The sequence below is a fragment of the Thalassophryne amazonica genome, chromosome 5, assembly GCF_902500255.1.
Source record: "Thalassophryne amazonica chromosome 5, fThaAma1.1, whole genome shotgun sequence".
Taxonomy (NCBI): domain Eukaryota; kingdom Metazoa; phylum Chordata; class Actinopteri; order Batrachoidiformes; family Batrachoididae; genus Thalassophryne; species Thalassophryne amazonica.
This window is the reverse complement of record NC_047107.1, coordinates 40,230,960-40,254,779: the sequence shown is the minus strand read 5'-3', so window position 1 is coordinate 40,254,779 and position 23,820 is coordinate 40,230,960. Positions and strand designations below refer to the sequence as shown.

Below are 23,820 nucleotides of genomic sequence, written 5' to 3'. Positions count from 1 at the left end.
TCACAGAAGACTCTGGAATGAAGTGGCTTGTCAAGTTTCTGCAACATTATCTTTTGCGTGCACTGATTCTATAATGTCAAATCACAAATTCTACACATGGGCAATGAAAGTTCATCTTGTAGTAGGCTCAACACGTGCATTTCTTAGCACGCTATCTGTTAAGACTAGACAATGTGGATGTGAGGGCAGATATACACATTGGTGCAGATGAACAAACCTATTCACATATAAATGTCAATAATATGTGTACATGTACGGGCATCACAGTGTCCATTTCCTGGTGCGTTACTCCTGAGATACATCAACATGGCTATTTAGCACTCTCTTTCCCTGTGTTTTCAGTGTGTTCATCTAATAGGGTGTCGGGACAGGTCATATGGGTGTCCTGGGGTTGAGTGGGAGTATGTGTGTTTGTGTGTAGGCCGGATGAGGGTGTGAGTCACAATGGACTGCCTACTAGGCCTTGTGACAGCTGAGGTCGTCTTTGTCAGTTGCATCTCACTGCTCACACAGACAGCCTTATTATGGGAAGCTTCCTGCTGTGACACCCAAATGCTGACACATGCACATGCATGTGTGAGCACTCACAGACACACCACCCAGAACCTGGTCATGGTCTCTTGCGGCCTTTTCCGTGGGTGCTGTCCAACCAGGCCCCAGGAGGGGGCTCCTGCCCTTCACAGAAGTAGAAAGTAGCTATAGTTCACATCTCAATTATGTTGCCTTCCAAAAAGAGGCACAGTGGTGAAAAGGGGATGTTTGTTCTTGTCTACACTCCTCTCTGTCTGATGTTGTTTCCATCCATTTGTGGTAGATACTGTGGCAGCAATACAGAATTTTAAATTTCTTTGGTGTCCTCTACTACCTACTTGAACACAGCAATGTGGATGAAGAACACAAAAAAACTGCACTGTCTTCTTGAATGTATTTCATAAACACACACTCTCTGAATCATAGTCTTTACATCAATAAATAAACCTCCTTCATCTGTGCTTGCTAAATACAGTAGGTGCCAGAAAATGTTGATGTCCTTGAGCTTTTCAAAACCCATTATGACCACATGGAGCAAATGGGGGAGGGAAAAATAAATAAATAAATGGCACGCACAATTTGCATTCTCAAGGGCTATTAACCATATTCTTTTCAGTGATTTCGTTATAGCATGATTTCAAGAAAACGAACACTGATGCACACAAGTGTGAGAACAGACACAGGTAACTCTTCTCAATAAGAACGCCCACATGCTCTTTGCGGCAACTTTTCTTTAAAAAGGCCTTCTCAACGTCTACAAGGACAGGAACACTATACCAAAAAAAAAAAAAAAAGTCCATCATTCATAAACAGTAAGCATCACACAAACCCACAGGCCCACGTGCACACAGCCACACACTGAACTCCCCCTACCTAGCCCATAATTACAGAGCAGCATGCGGATGCACGTCCCTGGTTGACAGTGTGTATAAACTCAGGCCGAGATATGATCTAGTGAGAAGCTGCTCTTATTAAATATTAACAAACGCCATTCCCAAGTAGCCTCAATCCCCACAAGCACCTCCAATGCCAGCCAGAGCCTCAGCCAAGCTATCTCCCGTCACTACAAAACCTCTCTCCCTGCTGAATAGACTGCTGTGCTTTCTCTGAGAAGAGTTCAAAGAGCCAGAAAGGGTGAGGATGAGGCTGTGGTTGGATGGGGTGAACGCGCTTTCTGTACATGTTCTAACTCAATCCATTTTTATCTATAGGGAGCTGTCGAAATTGTCATATGGGATAATTAGTAGAAGTGAAATTCAAATCAGTGCTATCAGAATGGGATTGCAAAGTGTTTGAACAGAATTTCACAATCTCAACTTCAACCCTGTGGCCAATTGTTAGGGAATAAATGGTATGTTTGCGTGAAGAGACGTTGGCAATTGAAGCTTTTGATGTCCTACATAAACAGGTATCTCTGATGCATATGTGTACAAACGACTGATGCCCTATAGAAAAGAAAGGAGGCAAAAATGGGATCAAAATCCCGGACCCGGGTTGAAACCTGTGTGTATATATATATATATATATATATATATATATATATATATATATATATATATATATATATATATATATATATATATATATATATATATATATATATACACAGGTGTATATATATATATATATATATATATACACAGGTGTGTATATATATATATGTGTATATATATATATATATATATATATATACACACACAGGTGTGTATATATATATATATATATATATATATATATACATACACACAGGTTTCAACCCGGGTCCGGGATTTTGATCCCATTTTTGCCTCCTTTCTTTTTCTCATTGTCTGCTCCAGCTTTGATTTATTAGTTGTTTTGGTCACTTGTTTATTTTCTGTGCTGTTTGGCTTTGTCACATTTCTTTGTTACTTTTAATACTCTTGCCATAGTTTAGTTCCATTCTAGTTTGTTCTGCCAGGTTGTGTTTACATTGTTTATTCATCAGTTGATCGCTGGTTTATTTTGTTCATCTAATTTCTGATTTTATCAGTTATGCTGTGGTATCGGGTTTTGTTTTCTGTTTACAATTTTGTCTTTATTTGTTTGTTTTGCCATTTGGTTATCTTTAATTCAGTCATAAGACAGTTCCAGTCTAGTTTTGTCTTAGTATTTATTTTCTTGTTATTCTCTGATCAGTTCCCATGTAGCTTTTCTTCTTTACTTATTATCTGATGGTTCGCTTTTTAGTTCTCATGTTCATGCTCTGATCTGGTTCTGTTCATAGTCCTCGGTTTCTGTTTGACCTTTGTTCTCTGTTTTCCCTCACTTCCACTTGTTTGTGTTCTCACTCCACGTCACTGGACCTGCCTCGTGGTCTTTGTCTCTCACTCTCATTCTGTCTGTTTAGTGTAGTCATCCACTCATGCTCTTGATTCTGGCTCACGTGTCTTTGCATCTTACATCACTCCACTTTGTGTTGTCTCCACTGCACTATCTTGCCCCTGCTTCCCTCATCTTTGTTTCATCCAGCCACACCTTCCAGAATGTTCCCCACACCTGTGTCTAGTTCCTCTAATCACCTCCACCCTTATTTAAGCAGCTTCAGTTCACCACTTCCCTGCCAGTTCGTTGCACTTTTTGTCGTCATTCCAGTTCTTGTCATAGCCTTGTTTTGGCCAGGTTTGATTGTCTTCCTGTATTTTGACTTTGCACATTTTTGACCTTGCCTCTGTCTTGCCTTTGAACTCCTCCATGCTGTGTACCTGAAACCTGCTTGTTTTGTTGGACCACGCCTTAGCGCTACATCTGTCTGTACCTCCACCTCACTGACTGATACACTGTGTACCGAATCCTTGCTAGTATTTTTGATAAAGCCTATGTTCTGTCTGTGAGTCATTTGTGTCCAACCATCTTCTGTGCCATGTCACCTCGTATCATGAATATTATATATATATATATATATATATATATATATATATATATATATATATATATATATATATATATATATATATATATATATATATATAGTTTGACCATTTATTAATCCATTAAAGCAAATATTCTGTAAAACCCCTCCAACTTTTAATTTCATAAAAATCCTCCATACTGTGCCTCTAAACATGTCCTGGGCTTTGAACTGTTGCACGCACAAAACAAGTAAACTACAGAAATTCTGTCAAGCCTTTTTTTTGTTGTTGTTTTTTTTTTTTACTATTATCTGGTATCTAAATTATTAACTGTAAAAACATGATAAACCATTTATTCAATAATGATATTCATATGTTGCAACCTCAACTAGGAAAGAAAATGCAATTATGCTAAAATACTGTAGTGCATGTGGGGGGAAAACAATTAATTGCTGACAAAAAGTAGTGTATTGACAGACAAATAATCGATCAATAAAAAAATTTTGATATGACAATTTGATCATTTTGTCTGTTTTACATAACGGTAGGTTGAATATATTTGGTGTCTGGGCTGTTGGTGGTGCGATTTGAAGACATTCTTCTCACACTTTTCATTTATTCATTTATTTTTAGAAGCTTGTTTCTACTACAAAAAGTAACTAACAAAATATTTCAGAATTATGTCTTACAAAGTCAAAATTATGACTTTGTGCTGTATCTCATAAATATGATTTCCCCCTCTTGTCTTTTTATATTCTTCTAGTATGAGTCACTGTTGGCTCATACCATCAAGAATATACACAATATTACAATAAACTGTTGCTATTTCCCTTTTTCCTGTCATTTTAATTGGTCACAAAGAAACAAACAGTAAATCTACTGTAACAGTGACAATAATAGCAACAAAACAAGAGCAATCAGAGATTTCTGACGTCCGCCAAGGGTTGACGAGGACTCAAAATGACAGATATGTGATTCACACTGACTACGTTTACATGCCGTTAATATTCAGGTTAAGTTCAATATTCCGGTTTCTGAATCATTAGGAATAACCCGTTTACATGCTTAAGCAGACAGAGTTACTCATGTATACATGGTCATTGGTATCATTTGGAATATCCCCATCTAAACAGCGATGCACGTCTTCCACCGGTGCTTGATTTGGTCTGGCGTTCGTGCAAACCCTGCTTCGTGTAATCCTGCTTCATGTAAAACTCCTCACTACACACTTTTCTCAAACAGGCATTAACATTTTTCTCACTTTTCTCTCCTGCGGGCTGCTTCCGCATCAAAACAGCGAGCGTAGTCTCTGGACCTGTTGCCAGATTTGACGCAGCTCCGCACAGCGGGGGGGGGGGGGGGGGGGGGGTAGTTGCCGTAGTTGCCGTACTCAAAAGACCAAGATTCCTTGCGGATAGGACATGCGCAGAACACAAAATAATGTTCCTTTCTATGGGGATATCCCGATGCGCACTGATATGACCTGATATTCGGGTTAGAAAAGGAGTAACCCAGGGGTCTTATTCGGGTTTTAAAAACCAGAATATGAGCATATTCGGGTTTTTGCAGGTGTTTACATGGCCGTGCGCAACCAGGTTATTGCTAATATTCCGGTTATGAAAGGGTTATTGGCTGCATGTAAACGTAGTCATTGTGACTCGGACTTTACCTGGATCAGGATTCCACAACACAATGCAATAATTGCATACTGATCAAGAATGGTCTGACTGATCAAGATGTAGCATGCTGAAACAAAATAGCGTCCTCCTGATCTTGGTTTTACATCGTGTTGTCCTGTTGCATTTCTGTTGCAGAACCTACATACTGATCTGGATCACTCCCAACATCCAACACTGATAGGGTCTTCATTTGTATAACAGCCACATGTAATTTAAATTTTGTCAATATCCATCAAGCAGATTTGAGATGACCCTCGAAATGGTGAAAATTCCAGAAATGATCCAGAATCGGGACACTGGTTCAGATCCACTGATTGACGTAATCCTTAAAAGCATATAAAGTGAAATCCTGAGCCAGAATCCAGATCTGGATCTCCTCCAAAATTCAGTGGAGTCTTCCATGCCCTAATATTTATCTGTGGTGCAAATTTGGTGAAAATCCGTGAAGTAGTTTTGATGTAATCCTTCAAAGCCTATATAAAGCGTAATCTTGATCCAGAATCCGGATCAGGATCACCTCCAAAATTTAATGGAGTCTTCCATGGCCTAATGTCTATCTGTGGTGAAGATTTTGGATAAATCCATGCAGTAGTTTTGACGTAATGCTGCTAACAGGCAGACAAACAGACAGACAAACGGCGATTTTATTACATCTCTGGCGGACGTAAAAATGTCCATGACAGAAACAGTGGACAAATTAAGAGACCACGCTTACATATATGCAGGGCTTGTCATGAGTTGGGTAAGAGTTGGTAAGGTTAGACCTTACTTGTGTGAAGCGTCTTGAGGCAACGTTGTTGTGATTTGGCAATATATAAATGAAAATAAATTTAAAGTGAAAGTTAAAAAATATACCGAGTAAATGTGAGCTGCATGAATGTGTGTGCGTTCTTGTGTGTATGTGTGTCAGCTATAAATCTCTGTATACATAATGAGCTAGGAGTAAAAGTGTGTGAGAAGTTGCATCGGTGCCAAATTGTACCCACACTTCAGGCGGGCCACTTTGGCCATACAGGGAGCACTTAACCACGGCAGGAGTCCAACACAGAATACACCACCAACCACAGGAGACGGCATACATGGTAAGAGGTGAGCAAGCTTGACGAGGAGGCTAAGTTCTACTGCGGGACTCAGATCAGCCACACCACGGAGAGGGGCTCCACATCATTCTACATACAAGATTAAACCATGCCTGTAACCACAAGCTACTGGACACAGGCCACTAGCCCCAAACAGATGGACCACAGCTATACCCCACATGCCTGTAGATATCTCGCCCATACTCATAATCCAAGGATTTCCCATGGTGAAGCTGCTGTGTAAGTGGAAATGTTAAGATGTTACTGGTGTTTTGTACAAAGGGCACAGCACTTAAAATTGTGACGCAGGTGGGCACACACACACGCTGACACAGGGTGTTGGAAGGTGCACCAACACTCATGTTCCCTGGTGTCCCACATGTCTGCACCCCACCCACACGCCAAACCTTGCATGTTAAACAGACAATTATAATATAAGACAACCATAAGAAAGCAAGGCGGTCACGGCTGCTGAAAACACCCTCTCCCCACAATGTGATACCAGCCATCCCACAGGCATTGTGTGTAAATAAATAGGATTTTTAAAGTTCAAAATTTTCTCTCATACGTAGAACTTGGTTCTCATTTTTAGATCTCACAATTATGACTTAGAATGTCATCATATCATTTTAGTATTTTATTACGATAACACAGGCTAGCAGCCGGTCTGTTCTGTGTCAGCCTGATCCCGTCAGATCTCAGAAGCTAAATAGTGCAGCATCTGGTTGGTACTCGTATGGGAGACCTCTTCGGAACACCAGCGGCTGTGTGTTTCTCCAGGTAAAACTGAAGTTGCGTCAGGAAGGGCATCCGGTGTAAAACCTGTGCCAAATGCCGATGCGGATCTGGCTGTATCCGCTGTGGCGTCCCTGAACAATACGGGAGCAGCCGAATGGACAACAATTACGATAACACAGGCTGTCAAAATTTTGAGTTCTTAATCTTTCACCCCCACACAATTCCATAACTGTCAACTTTTTTGTGGTGAAAAGAGACTTGATCATAAAAATAATCAACATATAGACAAATAAAGTAAACGACTGTTAGTACTGTAGATTACATTATGTCTGGAAAGCAGCATTTTCTTAAAGCCATGGGCACAAAAAGTACAAAATCTCAGTTTTCACTTTAGTGTGGCAAAATTCAGCGCCCGCAGACAGACAGAAACCGACAGAGCCAGCCCACCTACTCTCCTGCAGACTCAGTGAGGTGTGGTAGTGAGATTTAAAGCCTGTATTGTTCCTGACCAGCCAACCTGTCGAGCGCACTCGCTGGTCTCAGTGCTCAGCCCATTACACCTGAAAAACTATGAGAAAATGGGAGACGACGAAAAACGAAAAAAAAAGAGAGAAAGGACAGGTAGACGTAAATGAGATTGAGTAAAAGGAAGAAAAAAAGAGGAGGAAAAAAGGGAAAAGGCTGGGCTGAGGCCCTTCACATCTGTCTCGGGACAATGTCAGCGCCTGCCTGCGAATCTGTGGGTTAAAAGAGGAGGCAGATCTCACCGTGAACACTTAAATGGTTCAGTGGTTTGACAGTGGCTGACGCTACAGACAGCGCTGCTCCCCTGGGAGCCTGCACAGTCTCCCAGGCATGGTTCTTATCAAAATATACCTACCGCCTGTCTCTGCTGCGGGAATAAACAATAACACAGCAGGGAGAGAGTGAGATGTAAGAAGTCGTTCGATACTCATGAAAATAGAATAACAGTTTTTTTTTCTTTCTCCACCGCTTTCATAATTGTCTTGACAATTACGGACATAGCGTACAGTATAGACAGTAAAGTATGAAAGTAGATTATACATTAATGTTTGTGCTTTGGCTCTTTAGGAGACACAGGCACTCAGTTCGTGGATGTGTGTGTGTGTGTGTGTGTGTTCTGTAGCATTTTTTTTTTTTTTCCGTTTTGGGATGGGGCGGTGGGGCGGTGGACTTAAAAACATCAACAACACAGAAATGTAATCCCAGTTGTAGCCCTCAAAGCTGTGTTGCAGCTGATCGTTAAACACACACACTGAACGCGCGGTAAAAGCAGCACAGGCATAACTGCTCCATTTTACCGTCATTACACAGCACGGGTCCCCCGCTCCCTTTGGAGCCGTGTTCTGCCTCCGGTGCTACATTTGACGGTTTGTTGAGCGGCACGTAGGTGTGTAGCCTCCGCCGCGTTACGTGATCAAACAGCCCAACTGACGCATGGCCAATTATCCTGGCTGCCTCCTCTCATCTCACGTTTAAGGAGAAGGAAAGTAAAAACCAGAGAGGGAGATGCAAAGGGAGCGATGGAGGGAGAGAAAAGAAGCAAAGCTGGTGGTGTGTTTATCGAAGAATGGCAGATGTAAAAGCATTCTTCTCTCCGTTTGCAGGGGAGCTGACGTGCACCATTTTTAAGTAAACAATGGCTCACACGCGACACTTTTTTTTTTAATGATTCGTTACCCCCAGCAAGCCGTAAATAGGCCAATATGAAACAAACAAAAAGAATATGGGGGGAGTTAAGTGACACAGGGTGTGCGTAGGTCTACCGAATCTTCATCTCAAGTTCAATGCAGAGCATCACTGTTGCTCCTTTAGAATGACACGTTGACGTTCTAGATGAACAACAAGTCAAAAAAAGTTGTTTTCATTACCATATATTCTTTTCTCAAACCTCTATCTACCGCGTAACAAGGTGATGAGAATTTTCAACCTTCTTATTTTGCTACGGTACCAGCTTGTCTTCTTCCCAGTATTCTGCCGACATAGTTGTATTCCTGCTCAAAAAGTACGAGGGAGGACCAGACTGATCAGTCTCCTTTCGAACACTATCTCAACTGCAAGGTCAGGAAAGTGCCCGAAAGTGTTGCTGTTGACCTACACTTGTGTTTTGACAACCAAGAATGAGTTCAGAGAGTACAATATAACTATATTTATTCATCAAAATAAACAGAGATGGCATTTCTTTTAGGGACAAAGTGAAGTAGAGAAGTAGATTCATTATAATGTAGACAGACCTTGGATGTGGCTTGGATATTTCATGGAATCAAGTCACTTCATAGTCATAGATAAAGTATGTGGTAAATACGAATTGGAAGTAATTTCAAAAGAAGCCTTGGCCCTGGAAATGCTGCTATACTGCTTTTGTTGGTAAAAAGAAAAGTGAGGCAGACTGGAAAGAGGGCAGTAAAAAGAAAGCAATTACAAGTGGAACAGCAGTTACTGACAATCACTTACAGAGGCCTTGGCTCTGGCTCAGATCTCTACACATTGCAGTTGGATAGTTGCAACAGAAAAGCAAAAATGGAAAGCCAGGAGAGACAAAATTGTTAGCCATTATTGAGTAATGATAAGCAACAGCTGGATGGAAAACTATGTGGAAGAAAACATAACACTATGGTACAACTAAATACACTGAGAATGACTGACCAGGGTAGAAAACATTGAATAACCAGAAACTATCACAACAAAATTTGAAGGAATACTTACCAACGGTTGTCTTCGACCTGGCAGAGTATTTTCTGATCTTTTTTATGAATGTGGTGCTGTCCTTCAGGGCCCTTTCACATTCCCTCTCAATGGCAGAGCTCAGTTCCCGGGCCACTGTGTTGAGGTATGCTTCATTAAGAAAGCCCAGGATGTTATGTGTCTCTGTTATACGTGCAAGAACATCAAGGTCTTCTCTGAAGGACCGGGTCAGATGAGGGATCACAGAGCAGAAGCCCATTACCAATCTGTCAACGCCAGTCTCACCATCTAGGCTGGGGCTCAGTGCTGAGTGTAGAAGAGCCAGTACTGTCTGGGTTCTCCGGCCCTGTTTAAATAATATGATACATGATTGTTAAGTCTTCATATTGGATGAGCAGAAATTTAGATGCCTTGGATTGAACAACTGTCATAACTATGGATACATATGAAGATACCACAAAACAGGTTAACGTGCACTCCAACATCCTCCACCCAAAGAAGCCATCCTGATTCCTGATTTGTAACCACCCAGAGAGACCGATGTTCACTCCCTTTCTCCGCAGAGGTCTACCTGCTGCTGCCAAATATGTGGGCATCTCCTTGGCTGAGTCCAGTTACTCAGATCCACTGCACTATGGCACCTGAATGCTAGATCATGCTCAAGGAAATATATAGCTGCAAGACCACTGTGTCATAATGTCCCTGCACAATACACAAAGTCATTCCAGTGGTATCCAAAGACTTTTCTAGAAAGATAGAGTACTAAAGAAATCCAGGCATCATCTTAGGTTACGGATTAGCATTCAGGTCTCACAACCTTACAATAACAATGGAAGCACCAGGACTCTGAAGATTTGGACCTCTGCCCTCCTACAAAGACTCCATAAGCTCTATGCAGATGACACAACATCACAGGCCCTAGCTCCAAGAGAGATGAATGCAGTGTTGTGAGGTAGGAAATGTTGAAGTGTTGCACCAGATGCTTACAAATATTGTATTTTGAAGAAAAATATGGTACACTCATAAGTAAGCATAAATGTGTATTTTCATTCATTCATTTTATACAACCGCTTAATCCAATATCAAGGGTCGGTGGGGGTGGGGGGGGGGGTGATGCCTATCCCACCAGTCATAGGGCAAGAGGTGCGGTACACCTTGGACAGTCTATTGCAGGGCCTCATATTAACTGGCAAACACATTCACACTCTCATGCATAGTTATGGTCAATTTAGAGTCGCCAATTCGTCTAAGCTGCATGTGTCTGGAAGTGGGAGAAAAGCAGAGCACCCAAAGGGAACCAACACAATCACTGGGAGAACATGCAAACTGTACACAGAAAGAACCAGGTGGTCTAGTGTTCGCACACAGAGTACAAAGTTTACATTCACAAAGTTAAGAAGTACAATATCATGGTTCTAAAAAAGATATTTTCAAATATCCAATGACAGATATGAAGTCATTTTACTGCACCTGGTAATATGTGACAACCTGAGACTCAGGATAAAGAAAGCACAGCTGTTGTAGACAGTAGACTCTTTCAGGAATGGACAGGGTGGAAATATGTCCAGGACAAGGGCTGTAAGAAGACAGCCTATCCAGCAGGTGGCGGCGCAGCTGGAAACGCACATCATCCCACGCCTCCTGGAACTTAATCAATGGGAAACACTGATAGACTGATGCGCAGGCATGTGCATGCACACACAGACACACATAGAGGAAGCACTGAATTTCATTATTAAAAATGTATTTACCTCTAAAGAAGAGTCATCTTTTACTGCATGTATCAAGTGATTGGATGAAACACTCTGATGAGGAGGAAGAGAAGAGAAAGACGAAAAGGAGGTCGGGATACAAGGAAAGCGGACACCACACTGGGCCGACACATTGAGCAACAGTTGAAGCGTCAACTCCTCCTTTCCCACTTTGTCAGACCGCAGGAACTGTTGCTGAAGAGAAAAGAAGATGAACAGAGAAGTCGATCAGATGTCTTTTAAATAAACAGAGGGACAGATAAACAGCTTTGACAGACATGTCAAAGCTGGTGTAATTAAGACTGAAATCAAAGGTAAAGCAATATTAGTGTATATTACTGCAATCGACATAAGTGGTGCATATGTAAACGCTATATAAATGAAACTAAATTGAAATTTTACTATCTGTGAATACAGTTTGCAACACTGATTATGATCATTATTATTATTATTATCATCGTGATGGATTACCATTGCTCTTAAAAAACCCATGACTTCCTGATGTCCTGTGGTAATAAGCTTCATGTTGTCCATTCTGAGGTTGAAACATTGCCGGCATCCTAGAGGGCTGAGTGAACAATCCCCTGCACAAGGTTGGGTCATTTTGGCTTGAAATCCCTTCAGCTGATGTTCAGATCTGAGTAGGATGCAGAAGATTGAGATGTATGAACAATGATAGAGTATGCAGTACCTGTACAAACGCAAACTGGCCAGAATATAATCATACTCATAGTAGTTTGTCTCTGTCTTTATTGAAATTTATTTTCAGTTTGTGCTGCCCCCAGTATGATTTGCTTGAACAAGGTTTTGGTTTGATTAGCTTGTGTGTGACTGCCTCAGCACATAGCTCAAAGATTTTGGATCTGATTGCTGACACAACATAGGAAGTAACCGTGGGGCTGTAGAATTTCGTTTTACTATAATAAAAAAAAAGGTTCTTTTGTAATTTAACTGATTTACTCCACTGTGGGTATTTAATCAGTATTTACAATACAGATTAAAAAGAAATACCACAATATTAAATTAGCAAAATTAAAAATGCAATAAAACTAAACTAAAATAGATAAAATATCTGCACAGCAAACATACTGTAATTGACAAGGAGCACTACAAAGTTATTTCCACAGTGGTCCTTATATCAAAGTTAAGTTAGACAGACAAGTTAGCAGACACATACGCGTACATTATACAAATATTAAACAAGTTAAAAGCTATCACATACAGTATATGGCTAAAACAAATGATACCACAAACTCACTACTTTCTGCAAATTTCATCTTACTAAATAATACATTTCTTTTTTTAAGAGTGCTTGGTATCAACATTTTTAAGACTGTGAGGTAGATCATTCCACAATGTAATGCTGCAATACTTAAAACTATTTTTTGCACTGAGTTTTGACATGAGATAAACAATATCCAAGATTACGATAGTATGTACTATAAGAGATATTAGTAATATTTTATTTAAATAAGACTGTGTTGTTTTGTTATACAAGCTGTACATCAAGCCTAATCAACACAATGAGCTACCATTTTAACAATTTCAATTGATGTTTATTGTCACGGCTTAATATGCAACAAATAAAATTGTTCTGAGTTGTTTGCAATCTATACTATTATGCTACTACTATTGAGCAGGTGGCTCTGTGGGAATGGACTTGGTCTACCAATATACACACTAGGGTTCAATTCCGGGTCTGTGCTTCACACTCCCAGTCTACACAGCTTTAAGTGAATACCTGCCTTAGCTTGGGAAGTAACCTGTGATGGACTGGCATCCTGTCCAGTGGGAGTTGTACCCGCTTCACAATACATTACCCAGTGACAAGCATTGGCCAGATGGGCCTCACAGCAAGACTTGCTTTTTCTTTCTTTACTATTGAGAGATCAGTTCCAAATTTAGTACATCACAATATTTCAATTAGTACTGCTACTACAAAAAAGCTCCAAAAAAGTTATTAATTCTGAATCATTTCATGCAGATTTGTAAGCAATGAGGGTGGGAGGCACCTGCTTCCTCTTGTTATTGCTAAAACATGACCATATTATATCATTTTACAGGGTGGGGAAAAGCCTTTGACATATTAGAAATGAAATCTTGGGATTTCAGATGTTTACTCCTTGTCATTATTTAGCCTCAACTGAGCCTGCAGCATAGGTTAGATCCAGAGTATGTACTGGTGCTGTGTGTTGCTACATCTACTCAAACTGCCACGGGTCATGATTGCCCAATGCAGATCATTTCCATCCCTATCTCTCAAATGTAGCCAGCTATCTGTTGCAACCAGGTGATACATGGGCATCAGCCTTGGCCTTGTTCAGTTGCTGGGGTCTTCATCACAGAAACCTCTGCCTTCTGGATTATGCATAGGGGCTCCCAACACAGCCAATGTGCCATGATTAAGGTTCCCTAGCACACCTCATATGGGTTTCTTGAAATAACCACTTATGACAAACAAAATCATGACAGTGATATCAAAATATTTTTTGTACACATTTAATGCCAAAAACAGCCAGCCAGTACAGGGATAAGAAGAGTGATCACTGTCATTCAACCTGCATGGATCTATCTGAATGATTTTTTGATCTGATGGTGCAGAATATTTGTTTGAATCTGTGTTATAGTTCTTTCTCTCAGCATGTTCATCCTCTGAGTGTATGTGGGGTCAAAGAAGGTAATGTGCCCCAACACTGGGCATTTTACAGTCTAACAAACGTGCTCGAGAACAATTGAGCCCACATACCTTTCGGTTAGTGGATCCTCTTTATCAACTGAGGTCTAGTTGGTCTCTGATGCAATGTGAAGTTATAGTTATATTTCAAATCAAGCTAGAGATAAGGACTGCTCTAAAGAAGTAGAGAACTGACAAGCTGAAAATCTGAAACCTGAGACTCAGAGTTGGGACTTTCCAATGTTTCCGATAATTTTTTACCAGCTTATAGCCAGCGCATTTCTGTGGATTTCCAAGCTAATCTTCAAAATGCTTTCCTTCTTATTCATGATGGGACAAAGGGTTTGACTGTCAAGATCTGTTAGTCTTCCCTTTTAAGCAACAAAAAGCACACAGCAGGGACAGAGACTTCATTTTTAAAGCAGACTCCTTTGACAGATTCTTTACCACCACACATATTACAGCACATCCAGGCACACAAGAACTACACACCAAAGCAGCTACACTAGAGTGACACAAACACATACAGTGAAGACACACGTAGATCTACACAACACATTACATTTGGCTCTCCCTCACTCTCATTCTGTCTCTGTACCGTGAGAAGACACATACAGAAGCATCAACAGTAATGAACACAGACATCGATATATCAGTGTGTGAGTGTATGCTAAGCATCTGGAGTATCGTGGAATTACAGGCATCGGCAGGCATCTGAGATACACCACTTCTTGCCATATCACATCTTACTCTTCCCCTTGACACATACATACAAACATAACTCGTTTGACTTTAACAGACTGCATCAGCTATTCAGTTTTCCCTTTAATATGACAGATTAGAAATGACATCTTTGGGCTCGACATGTTTAGTCATTTCCATGCAAATCAACGCATGTATATTTCGAGATGTAAGACAGTGTATGTGTGAGTGTGTAGGGCACATATCACACCATAATTAAATGTGTTATGTACGCCACTGCTGCACTCATATCAAACTTTAATAAATGCATATAGTACACAGTAACATGGTAAACAATTAATCAAATCTTTTTTTAATCAGCAGATTATCAATTCATAAGTCGTTTTTCACTATATTACTGTTGCACAGAGGAAGAACACCCCATTCTGGTCTGAAGGAATCTGCTCGTGCTGCACACTGCTCTAATCTCCCCACCATGGAACAGCTCTGAGTCCTGGATGGCAACCAACCGGGCAGAAAAAACAATCCATCCCCATCTCTTGAAAGTAACCAGCCAGGTGAAACTTGGGCATCTTTATGGCCTTCTCCAGCTGCTGTATTGAGGCATCTGCGTGCTGGATCATGCACAGAGAAATGCACCACATGGCTGAAATGCTGTCGTCGATGCTCCCTCATATCGCAAGTGTTACTCCTCATCTCTGGAGTTTTCGAAATTAACCTCTCCCTTGACACAGAGCCATTGCAATGGTACACAAGAATCCTCTGAAAAGTCCTCTTCATGCCATTGTGTAAGTAAAAGAATAAGATGGAGCACTGGCGCAATCTTTAACTTTTTCCCCATGGAATACTGGCATTCATCAGGGAAGCCAGCTACTGGTCAGCTAGTGAATGTGGTTTTTGGAGGAATTCCTGGAAAGTCCGGATTATCTGGTATATTAAAAAAAAATTTCAACAGATATGCAGGGATGAAGAGAATATGAAGAGAATAAAAATGTATGGGTCAAATATTATGGACACCACACAAAATTTACTCCTGTTTAGGGATGGGTATTGATAAGATTTTATCAATATTGATGCCATTATTGATTCCGCTTATCGATCCGATTCCTTATTGATTCCCTTATCAATACCTCTTGTGAGTTTTCTGTGTACTAAAAGTAGGCTTTATAGGTTTTCTATGTTAACAACATTTTATTAAGTCTTAAAGTAAATAAATATGAACTTGGTCACTGGATCCTTGATCTCTGAACATAAATAAAAATTAATAAAATATGTACATGGTCACTGGATCCTTGATCTTAGCCCAACAACCGGCACAGCTATGAATTGGGTTGGCCTCCATTTTGCAGTGAGATTTCCCATTCCTAAATGACCAACAGAAGACCAGCATTGGAATTCTCTCTCCTAAACAACCAATAGGAGAGCAGTGCTCGCGCCACATCAACGTGAGGCTGACGCATGGGCTGCCGTCAGCGTCTCGGCCGCCAACCAACCTCAGGCTAGGAGAGAGAGGCCAGTATCTGGCCCAATTCAGGGCCGGTTGTCGGGCTACCCTGATCTATAGACATAAATAAAATCTGTACATGGTGGATCCTAGATCTCCGGACATAAATAGAAATAAACAAAATCTGTAGTTTTTGTCAAAAGCATTTCCTTTCAGATATATTAATGAGAGAAATGTACTCCATAGCCTGTGAGCACGTCAACATGTAATTTGTAATTTATAAAGAAAGCAGGAAGTCTCATTTTGGGAGAAAAAAAAAAACGGACCGGAGGATGATTCTCGTTTCTTGCCCGCAACAAGACAAGAGACCAGTTAGTGACTGCACAAAGGTGACTCACAGTTGACATCTTTAAATAGCTTTGAGAGAGGTTAATGAAGGTCTGCAGACAACGTAGAGAAATGATAATTTTTCTCAAAAAACACCCTCAAAAACAATGGCCGCTCCAGCATAATGTGAGCCGAAGGGCCAATTAGGGAATCAGCAAACAAAAAGGCTATTGATGTCGGTAGATCAAATCAATTCTTAACGATTCTTAAAAAGAACCAGTTTTCGATACACAACCCTACTCCTATTTAATTTTTTATAATCATGACTTAGCCATGTTGTAGTTATTTTGCTTGTTGTCAAGAGCATCTAGTGATAGAAATAAATTGGCCACAGTGTAGTTAATGATAGTGTTTCAACAGAAACCAATCTACCATGTCGTAGTTACTCGTATCAAAATGCTTGGAAGACACCTGTTACCCCCAAAGATTAGGGACAGCTGTTGTGTATTGATCAATTATGTTGCCTTGGGAGGTCTTGTCTATAACATACAAACAGGTGTCTGTATAAGCATTGTACTTGTAGCTTTTCCGCGTCCCTATATAAATACCACATTGTAGGTGCTCAGTCAGCCATAGATATAACATGACAGACTGTCAAGGACTTTGGTATGACTAACTACACCGTGGTTAAAAGCTCTTCTCTCCACGTGGGAGTTATAAGATTAATAATCATCACCAAGGAGGAAATGTTTTCAGTGTTGTCTGTTTGTTTGCGTTTGAGGCACATTATGCAAAAACTACTGAACCAATTTTCTTGTAACTTGGTGGAAGCGTAGGGTATGGGCCACAGAGGAAACCATTCACTTCCGGAGCTCATCCAATCAACAAGTGAAATGATTTTTTTTTCAATTTCTTTAAGACTGTGTGATACAATGAGCTGACTTCCTCGCTTATACTGAATGAGTGCAAGATAACAAATTGGGCTATAAACCTCCCTTCTCTATTCACATATTCTGTGAGCATATAAACATAACATTTATTTCTAATGGAATGAACAAAAACTCAACCTTTTATGGTATGGAAAAATACAGTATTTTTCTTTATGGAATGTGTGGTTAAAATATGTACTTAACTCTTCGTAGGGATGTACTCTTGGAGCTCTTACAGTTAGCATTACCACTATTAAAGGGCAACAAAGAAAGGACCTGGATTATCAGAAGATATTCCAGGAAGGAATGTGATTTTTTTTTTTTTTTTGCTCTTCCAAAGGGGGGCATATAAAAAGGTTGTAAACCATTGGTGTACCAGTGTAACTAAAATGTGTGCATCTGTATCTATGTACATTAGTATACATGTATAGACAGCCAGGGTGCCATTTCCCCACCAGAAAGCTTGCCCATTCCACAGGCCTATAAACTGCCTCCTGCCTGCTCCGGGGCCATGAACACATCCAGATGTCTCACAATGGCAACACATTAAATAACCGTTTAATCTGACACACATTCATTTCAGGGAGAAAATCGCAAGGGGATAAAATGTTATAGGCTGTTATCCAAGTACTGTCCTGTAGAATGAACACTGCCTAATGCAATCTCTCTTTCTGTTTCTCTCTCTCTCACTCATTACTTATTTGGGCAGAACAGACTAACTTGATGCCTGACAGGAAACTGTGATTATAAAATGGGTGCATTTGAGCATTTGAAGGGATTCCATCATGTGTGTCACACAAATGCATAAGAACCACCACAGTGAATAGGCTTGTGTTCGTGTTTATGCATGTGGCAGAATATGTGACAGATTGTGGTGGTGCAGCAACAACGATGCTTGCCCAAAGCTCACAAGCTATAAAACACTTTCAGCATGGCTTGGAATATCTGATGATGCTACACGCAAAGTCAATACAAACTGTTTCACACAACTTTTAAGACGCTAGTTTGTTCGACCAATCTTGACTTTACTTTCTACAGGTGAAAACAGAACTGATTTCCTAAGAATTGAGGTTCTAGACATAGACATTTAAAATAACAACATTGTTTTTCCTTTGTCTCTCAAGACCAGGCACCTAAGTGGCTCTACTCTACTCTTAGAGGCAAGCTCTTGCTTGCCTCTACTGGTGGTTGGCTCTCACTGCGGTATTGTATCACTTCCTGTTCCGGAGCACAGCGGTGTTTTGCTGTATCTATTAGCTGTTTAATCTGCGCAGTTAGATTGATCTAGTTAACTAGATAACGATTTGTTTCACAGTGTAATCTTCACGTGCCTTAACTAAAGCACTCCCTCTGCTGAATCACCTCTAAATTATTTACACATTATTCACTTTGTGTGTTTTTAGGAATCCGCTAGCTTAGCGCAGCTACTAGCTCTTAGCCGGTTTAGCATGGCGGCTTCTCCTGTCTCTCCTGCACTTTTCTGCTCTGGGTGTGAAATGTTTAGTTATTCCTCGGCCTCCTTTAGCAGTAATGGTACTTGTAATAAGTGTAGCTTATTCGTAGCTTTGGAGGCCAGGCTGGGTGAATTGGAGACTCGGCTCCGCACCGTGGAAAATTCTACAGCTAGCCAGGCCCCTGTAGTCGGTGCGGACCAAGGTAGCTTAGCCGCCGTTAGTTTCCCTCTGGCAGATCCCGAGCAGCCGGGAAAGCAGGCCGACTGGGTGACTGTGAGGAGGAAGCGTAGCCCTAAACAAAAGCCCCGTGTACACCACCAACCCGTTCACATTTCTAACCGTTTTTCCCCACTCGACGACACACCCGCCGAGGATCAAACTCTGGTTATTGGCGACTCTGTTTTGAGAAATGTGAAGTTAGCGACACCAGCAACCATAGTCAAATGACTTCCGGGGGCCAGAGCAGGCGGCATTGAAGGAAATTTGAAACTGCTGGCTAAGGCTAAGCCTAAATTTGGTAAGATTGTAATTCACGTCGGCAGTAATGACACCCGGTTACGCCAATCAGAGGTCACTAAAATTAACATTGAATCGGTGTGTAACTTTGCAAAAACAATGTCGGACTCTGTAGTTTTCTCTGGGTCCCTCCCCAATCGGACCGGGAGTGACATGTTTAGCCGCATGTTCTCCTTGAATTGCTGGCTGTCTGAGTGGTGTCCAAAAAATGAGGTGGGCTTCATAGATAATTGGCAAAGCTTCTGGGGAAAACCTGGTCTTGTTAGGAGAGACGGCATCCATCCCACTTTGGATGGAGCAGCTCTCATTTCTAGAAATCTGGCCAATTTTCTTAAATCCTCCAAACCGTGACTATCCAGGGTTGGGACCAGGAAGCAGAGTTGTAGTCTTACACACCTCTCTGCAGCTTCTCTCCCCCTGCCATCCCCTGCCATCCCCTCATTACCCCATCCCCGTAGAGACGGTGCCTGCTCCCAGACCACCAATAACCAGCAAAAATCTATTTAAGCATAAAAATTCAAAAAGAAAAAATAATATAGCACCTTCAACTGCACCACAGACTAAAACAGTTAAATGTGGTCTATTAAACATTAGGTCTCTCTCTTCTAAGTCCCTGTTAGTAAGTGATATACTAATTGATCAACATATTGATTTATTCTGCCTTACAGAAACCTGGTTACAGCAGGATGAATATGTTAGTTTAAATGAGTCAACACCCCTGAGTCACACTAACTGCCAGAATGCTCGTAGCACGGGCTGAGGCGGAGGATTAGCAGCAATCTTCCATTCCAGCTTATTAATTAATCAAAAACCCAGACAGAACTTTAATTCATTTGAAAGCTTGACTCTTAGTCTTGTCCATCCAAATTGGAAGTCCCAAAAACCAGTTTTATTTGTTATCATCTATCGTCCACCTGGTCGTTACTGTGAGTTTCTCTGTGAATTTTCAGACCTTTTGTCTGACTTAGTGCTTAGCTCAGATAAGATAATTATAGTGGGCGACATCCACACAGATGCTGAGAATGACAGCCTCAACACTGCATTTAATCTATTATTAGACTCAATTGGCTTTGCTCAAAATGTAAATGAGTCCACCCACCACTTTAATCATATCTTAGATCTTGTTCTGACTTATGGTATGGAAATTGAAGACTTAACAGTATTCCCTGAAAACTCCCTTCTGTCTGATCATTTTTTAATAACATTTACATTTACCCTGATGGACTACCCTGCAGTGGGGAATAAGTTTCATTACACTAGAAGTCTTTCAGAAAGCGCTGTAACTAGGTTTAAGGATATGATTCCTTCTTTATGTTCTCTAATGTCATATACCAACACAGAGCAGAGTAGCTACCTAAACTCTGTAAGGGAGTTAGAGTATCTCGTCAATAGTTTTACATCCTCATTGAAGACAACTTTGGATGCTGTAGCTCCTCTGAAAAAGAGAGCTTTAAATCAGAAGTGCCTGACTCCGTGGTATAACTCACAAACTCGCAGCTTAAAGCAGATAACCCGTAAGTTGGAGAGGAAATTGCATCTCACTAATTTAGAAGATCTTCACGTAGCCTGGAAAAAGAGTCTGTTGCTCTATAAAAAAGCCCTCCGTAAAGCTAGGACATCTTACTACTCATCACTAATTGAAGAAAATAAGAACAACCCCAGGTTTCTTTTCAGCACTGTAGCCAGGCTGACAAAGAGTCAGAGCTCTATTGAGCCGAGTATTCCTTTAACTTTAACCAGTAATGACTTCATGACTTTCTTTGCTAATAAAATTTTAACTATTAGAGAAAAAATTACTTATAACCATCCCAAAGACGTATCGTTATCTTTGGCTGCTTTCAGTGATGCCGGTATTTGGTTAGACTCTTTCTCTCCGATTGTTCTGTCTGAGATATTTTCATTAGTTACTTCATCCAAACCATCAACATGTCTATTAGACCCCATTCCTACCAGGCTGCTCAAGGAAGCCCTACCATTATTTAATGCTTCGATCTTAAATATGATCAATCTATCTTTATTAGTTGGCTATGTACCACAGGCTTTTAAGGTGGCAGTAATTAAACCATTACTTAAAAAGCCATCACTTGACCCAGCTATCTTAGCTAATTATAGGCCAATCTCCAACCATCCTTTTTTCTCAAAAATTCTTGAAAGGGTAGTTGTAAAACAGCTAACTGATCATCTGCAGATGAATGGTCTATTTAAAGAGTTTCAGTCAGGTTTTAGAATTCATCATAGTACAGAAACAGCATTAGTGAAGGTTACAAATGATCTTCTTATGGCCTCAGACAGTGGACTCATCTCTGTGCTTGTTCTGTTAGACCTCAGTGCTGCTTTTGATACTGTTGACCATAAAATTTTATTACAGAGATTAGAGCATGCCATAGGTATTAAAGGCACTGCGCTGCGGTGGTTTGAATCATATTTACCTAATAGATTACAATTTGTTCATGTAAATGGGGAATCTTCTTCACAGACTAAGGTTAATTATGGCGTTCCACAAGGTTCTGTGCTAGGACCAATTTTATTCACTTTATACATGCTTCCCTTAGGCAGTATTATTAGACGGCATTGCTTAAATTTTCATTGTTACGCAGATGATACCCAGCTTTATCTATCCATGAAGCCAGAGGACACACACCAATTAGCTAAACTGCAGGATTGTCTGATCTGATTGATTGATCAGAGTCAGAGCTGCGTCAGTCACAGTCAGTCAGAGCTGCGTGTCGTCAGAGTGAGCTGCAAAAAGTTTGTACCTGAGTTTTCAGAGGTGGTGTTTGTAGTTGCCATCTGCCACGCCGGTGTTTGCCAACCCGGACAGTGGGAATACCACCTCAACCGGCAACTTAGCCCAGCGACTGGACAGCAACAACGTCCGAGGCCCAACGTGGTGAATTCACTGAGGCCGCGCGCTGCGTCACGAGTGCCGCTTCCCCGAGGCCTCGTGCAGCCACCGCGGATCCATCAGCGCGGAAACACCGAGGCCCCGCGGCACCAGCGCAGTGCAGATCCATCCCGGTGACAAACAACGCAGGCTGTTAACATCGGCGATCGACAAGCTGCTCATAAGCCGACCATGGGGCCTAAGAAGGTTCTGACAGTGGAGGAAGGTGACGATATTAAAAAATCTCTGGACTTTTTATCAGAGGAGATTTCTGTTGTGAAGCAGCAACAGAAATCAATCATGGATCTGGTGGAGGAGGTGAAGGCATTACGGCTCCAGAATGCCGAGAAAGACCGACATCTGGTGCAGCTGGAAAATAGAGTGGCTGAATTGGAGCAGTACACCAGAATTAACGACGTCATCATCACAGGTCTTCATATCAAACCACGGTCCTACGCACGGGCGGTAACAGATGAGAGCGGAGGGGAGCCCAGTGAACAGGAGGTCAGCTCTGTGGAAAAACAGGTTGCTGATTTCCTCCTATCTAAAGGTATAGAAATGGATTTAAATAACATTGAAGCGTGCCACCCTCTGCCCCGGAGAAATGACGGTGATAAACGAACCGTCATCATGAGATTCATCAACAGAAAACACAAAACAGCACTGTTAAAACAAGGAAGAAAACTGAAAGGGACAAACGTATTCATCAATGAACATCTCACCAAACGGAATGCCGACATCGCCAGGAAAGCACGCTTCTTGAAGAAACAGGGAAAAATCCAGCACACATGGACTTCAAACTGTAAAATATTCATCAAACTGAACGGATCACCAGAACAAGCAAAAGTCATGGCAATAAGGAACATCGAGGAGCTGGACAAATATGAACAATAGTGTTTCTTAAAGTGAGGATCTGGACAAATATGACCAATAAGGTATGAGGACACAAACACATCACAACACCATGACACAGACCAGAGGAACCTATTCATCTACATCTGGAGACAAGAAGGATATAACTCAAAGGATTGCTGATCATGGAAAAGTAGAACTGAGAACATTTAAATACACAGACCACAATGTACTGGACTTGGAGCACGATATAGACCCGGACAATAATTTCTTCTCAAATATCAATGACAGTTGTTGCTATTATACAGATGAACAGTTTAATCGGATCATTAAAACGGATAACAAATTATCAATAATCCATTTCAACAGCAGAAGTCTATATGCAAACTTTAACAACATTAAAGAATATTTAAGTCAGTTTAAAAAAATATTTAACATAATTGCTATATCAGAAACATGGATCAATGAAGATAAAGGAATGGATTTTGAACTGGATGGATATGAATTTAATTGTGTAAACAGAAAAAATAAGAGTGGAGGAGGAGTGGCTGTGTATGTGGATAAGAACATGGATTATAAAATAGTAGACAATATGACAACTGTGATTGATAACTTATTAGAATGTATAACTATTGAAATATGTGAAGAAAAAAGCAAAAATGTATTAGTCAGCTGTATATATAG

The 23,820-nt window shown here is 40.8% G+C and overlaps 1 protein-coding gene and 1 long non-coding RNA gene across 5 annotated transcripts in view; one reads left to right on the top strand and one right to left on the bottom strand.

Annotated features, from left to right (window-relative positions):
- Window positions 1–23,820, top strand: part of LOC117510360 — a 903,074-nt gene that overhangs the window by 599,830 nt on the left and 279,424 nt on the right. The window lies entirely within an intron of this gene.
- kiaa0825 (KIAA0825 ortholog) overlaps window positions 1–23,820 on the bottom strand; it is a 429,491-nt gene that overhangs the window by 343,397 nt on the left and 62,274 nt on the right. For all 4 annotated transcript variants that reach the window (XM_034170047.1, XM_034170048.1, XM_034170046.1 and 1 more), the window contains exons 3-6: window positions 11,826–11,991; window positions 11,355–11,549; window positions 11,074–11,250; window positions 9,625–9,949 (exon numbers count right to left, since the gene is read on the bottom strand). In XM_034170047.1, the coding sequence (XP_034025938.1) occupies window positions 9,625–9,949; window positions 11,074–11,250; window positions 11,355–11,549; window positions 11,826–11,991 (863 nt within the window). The remainder of the gene's footprint in view (window positions 1–9,624; window positions 9,950–11,073; window positions 11,251–11,354; window positions 11,550–11,825; window positions 11,992–23,820) is intronic.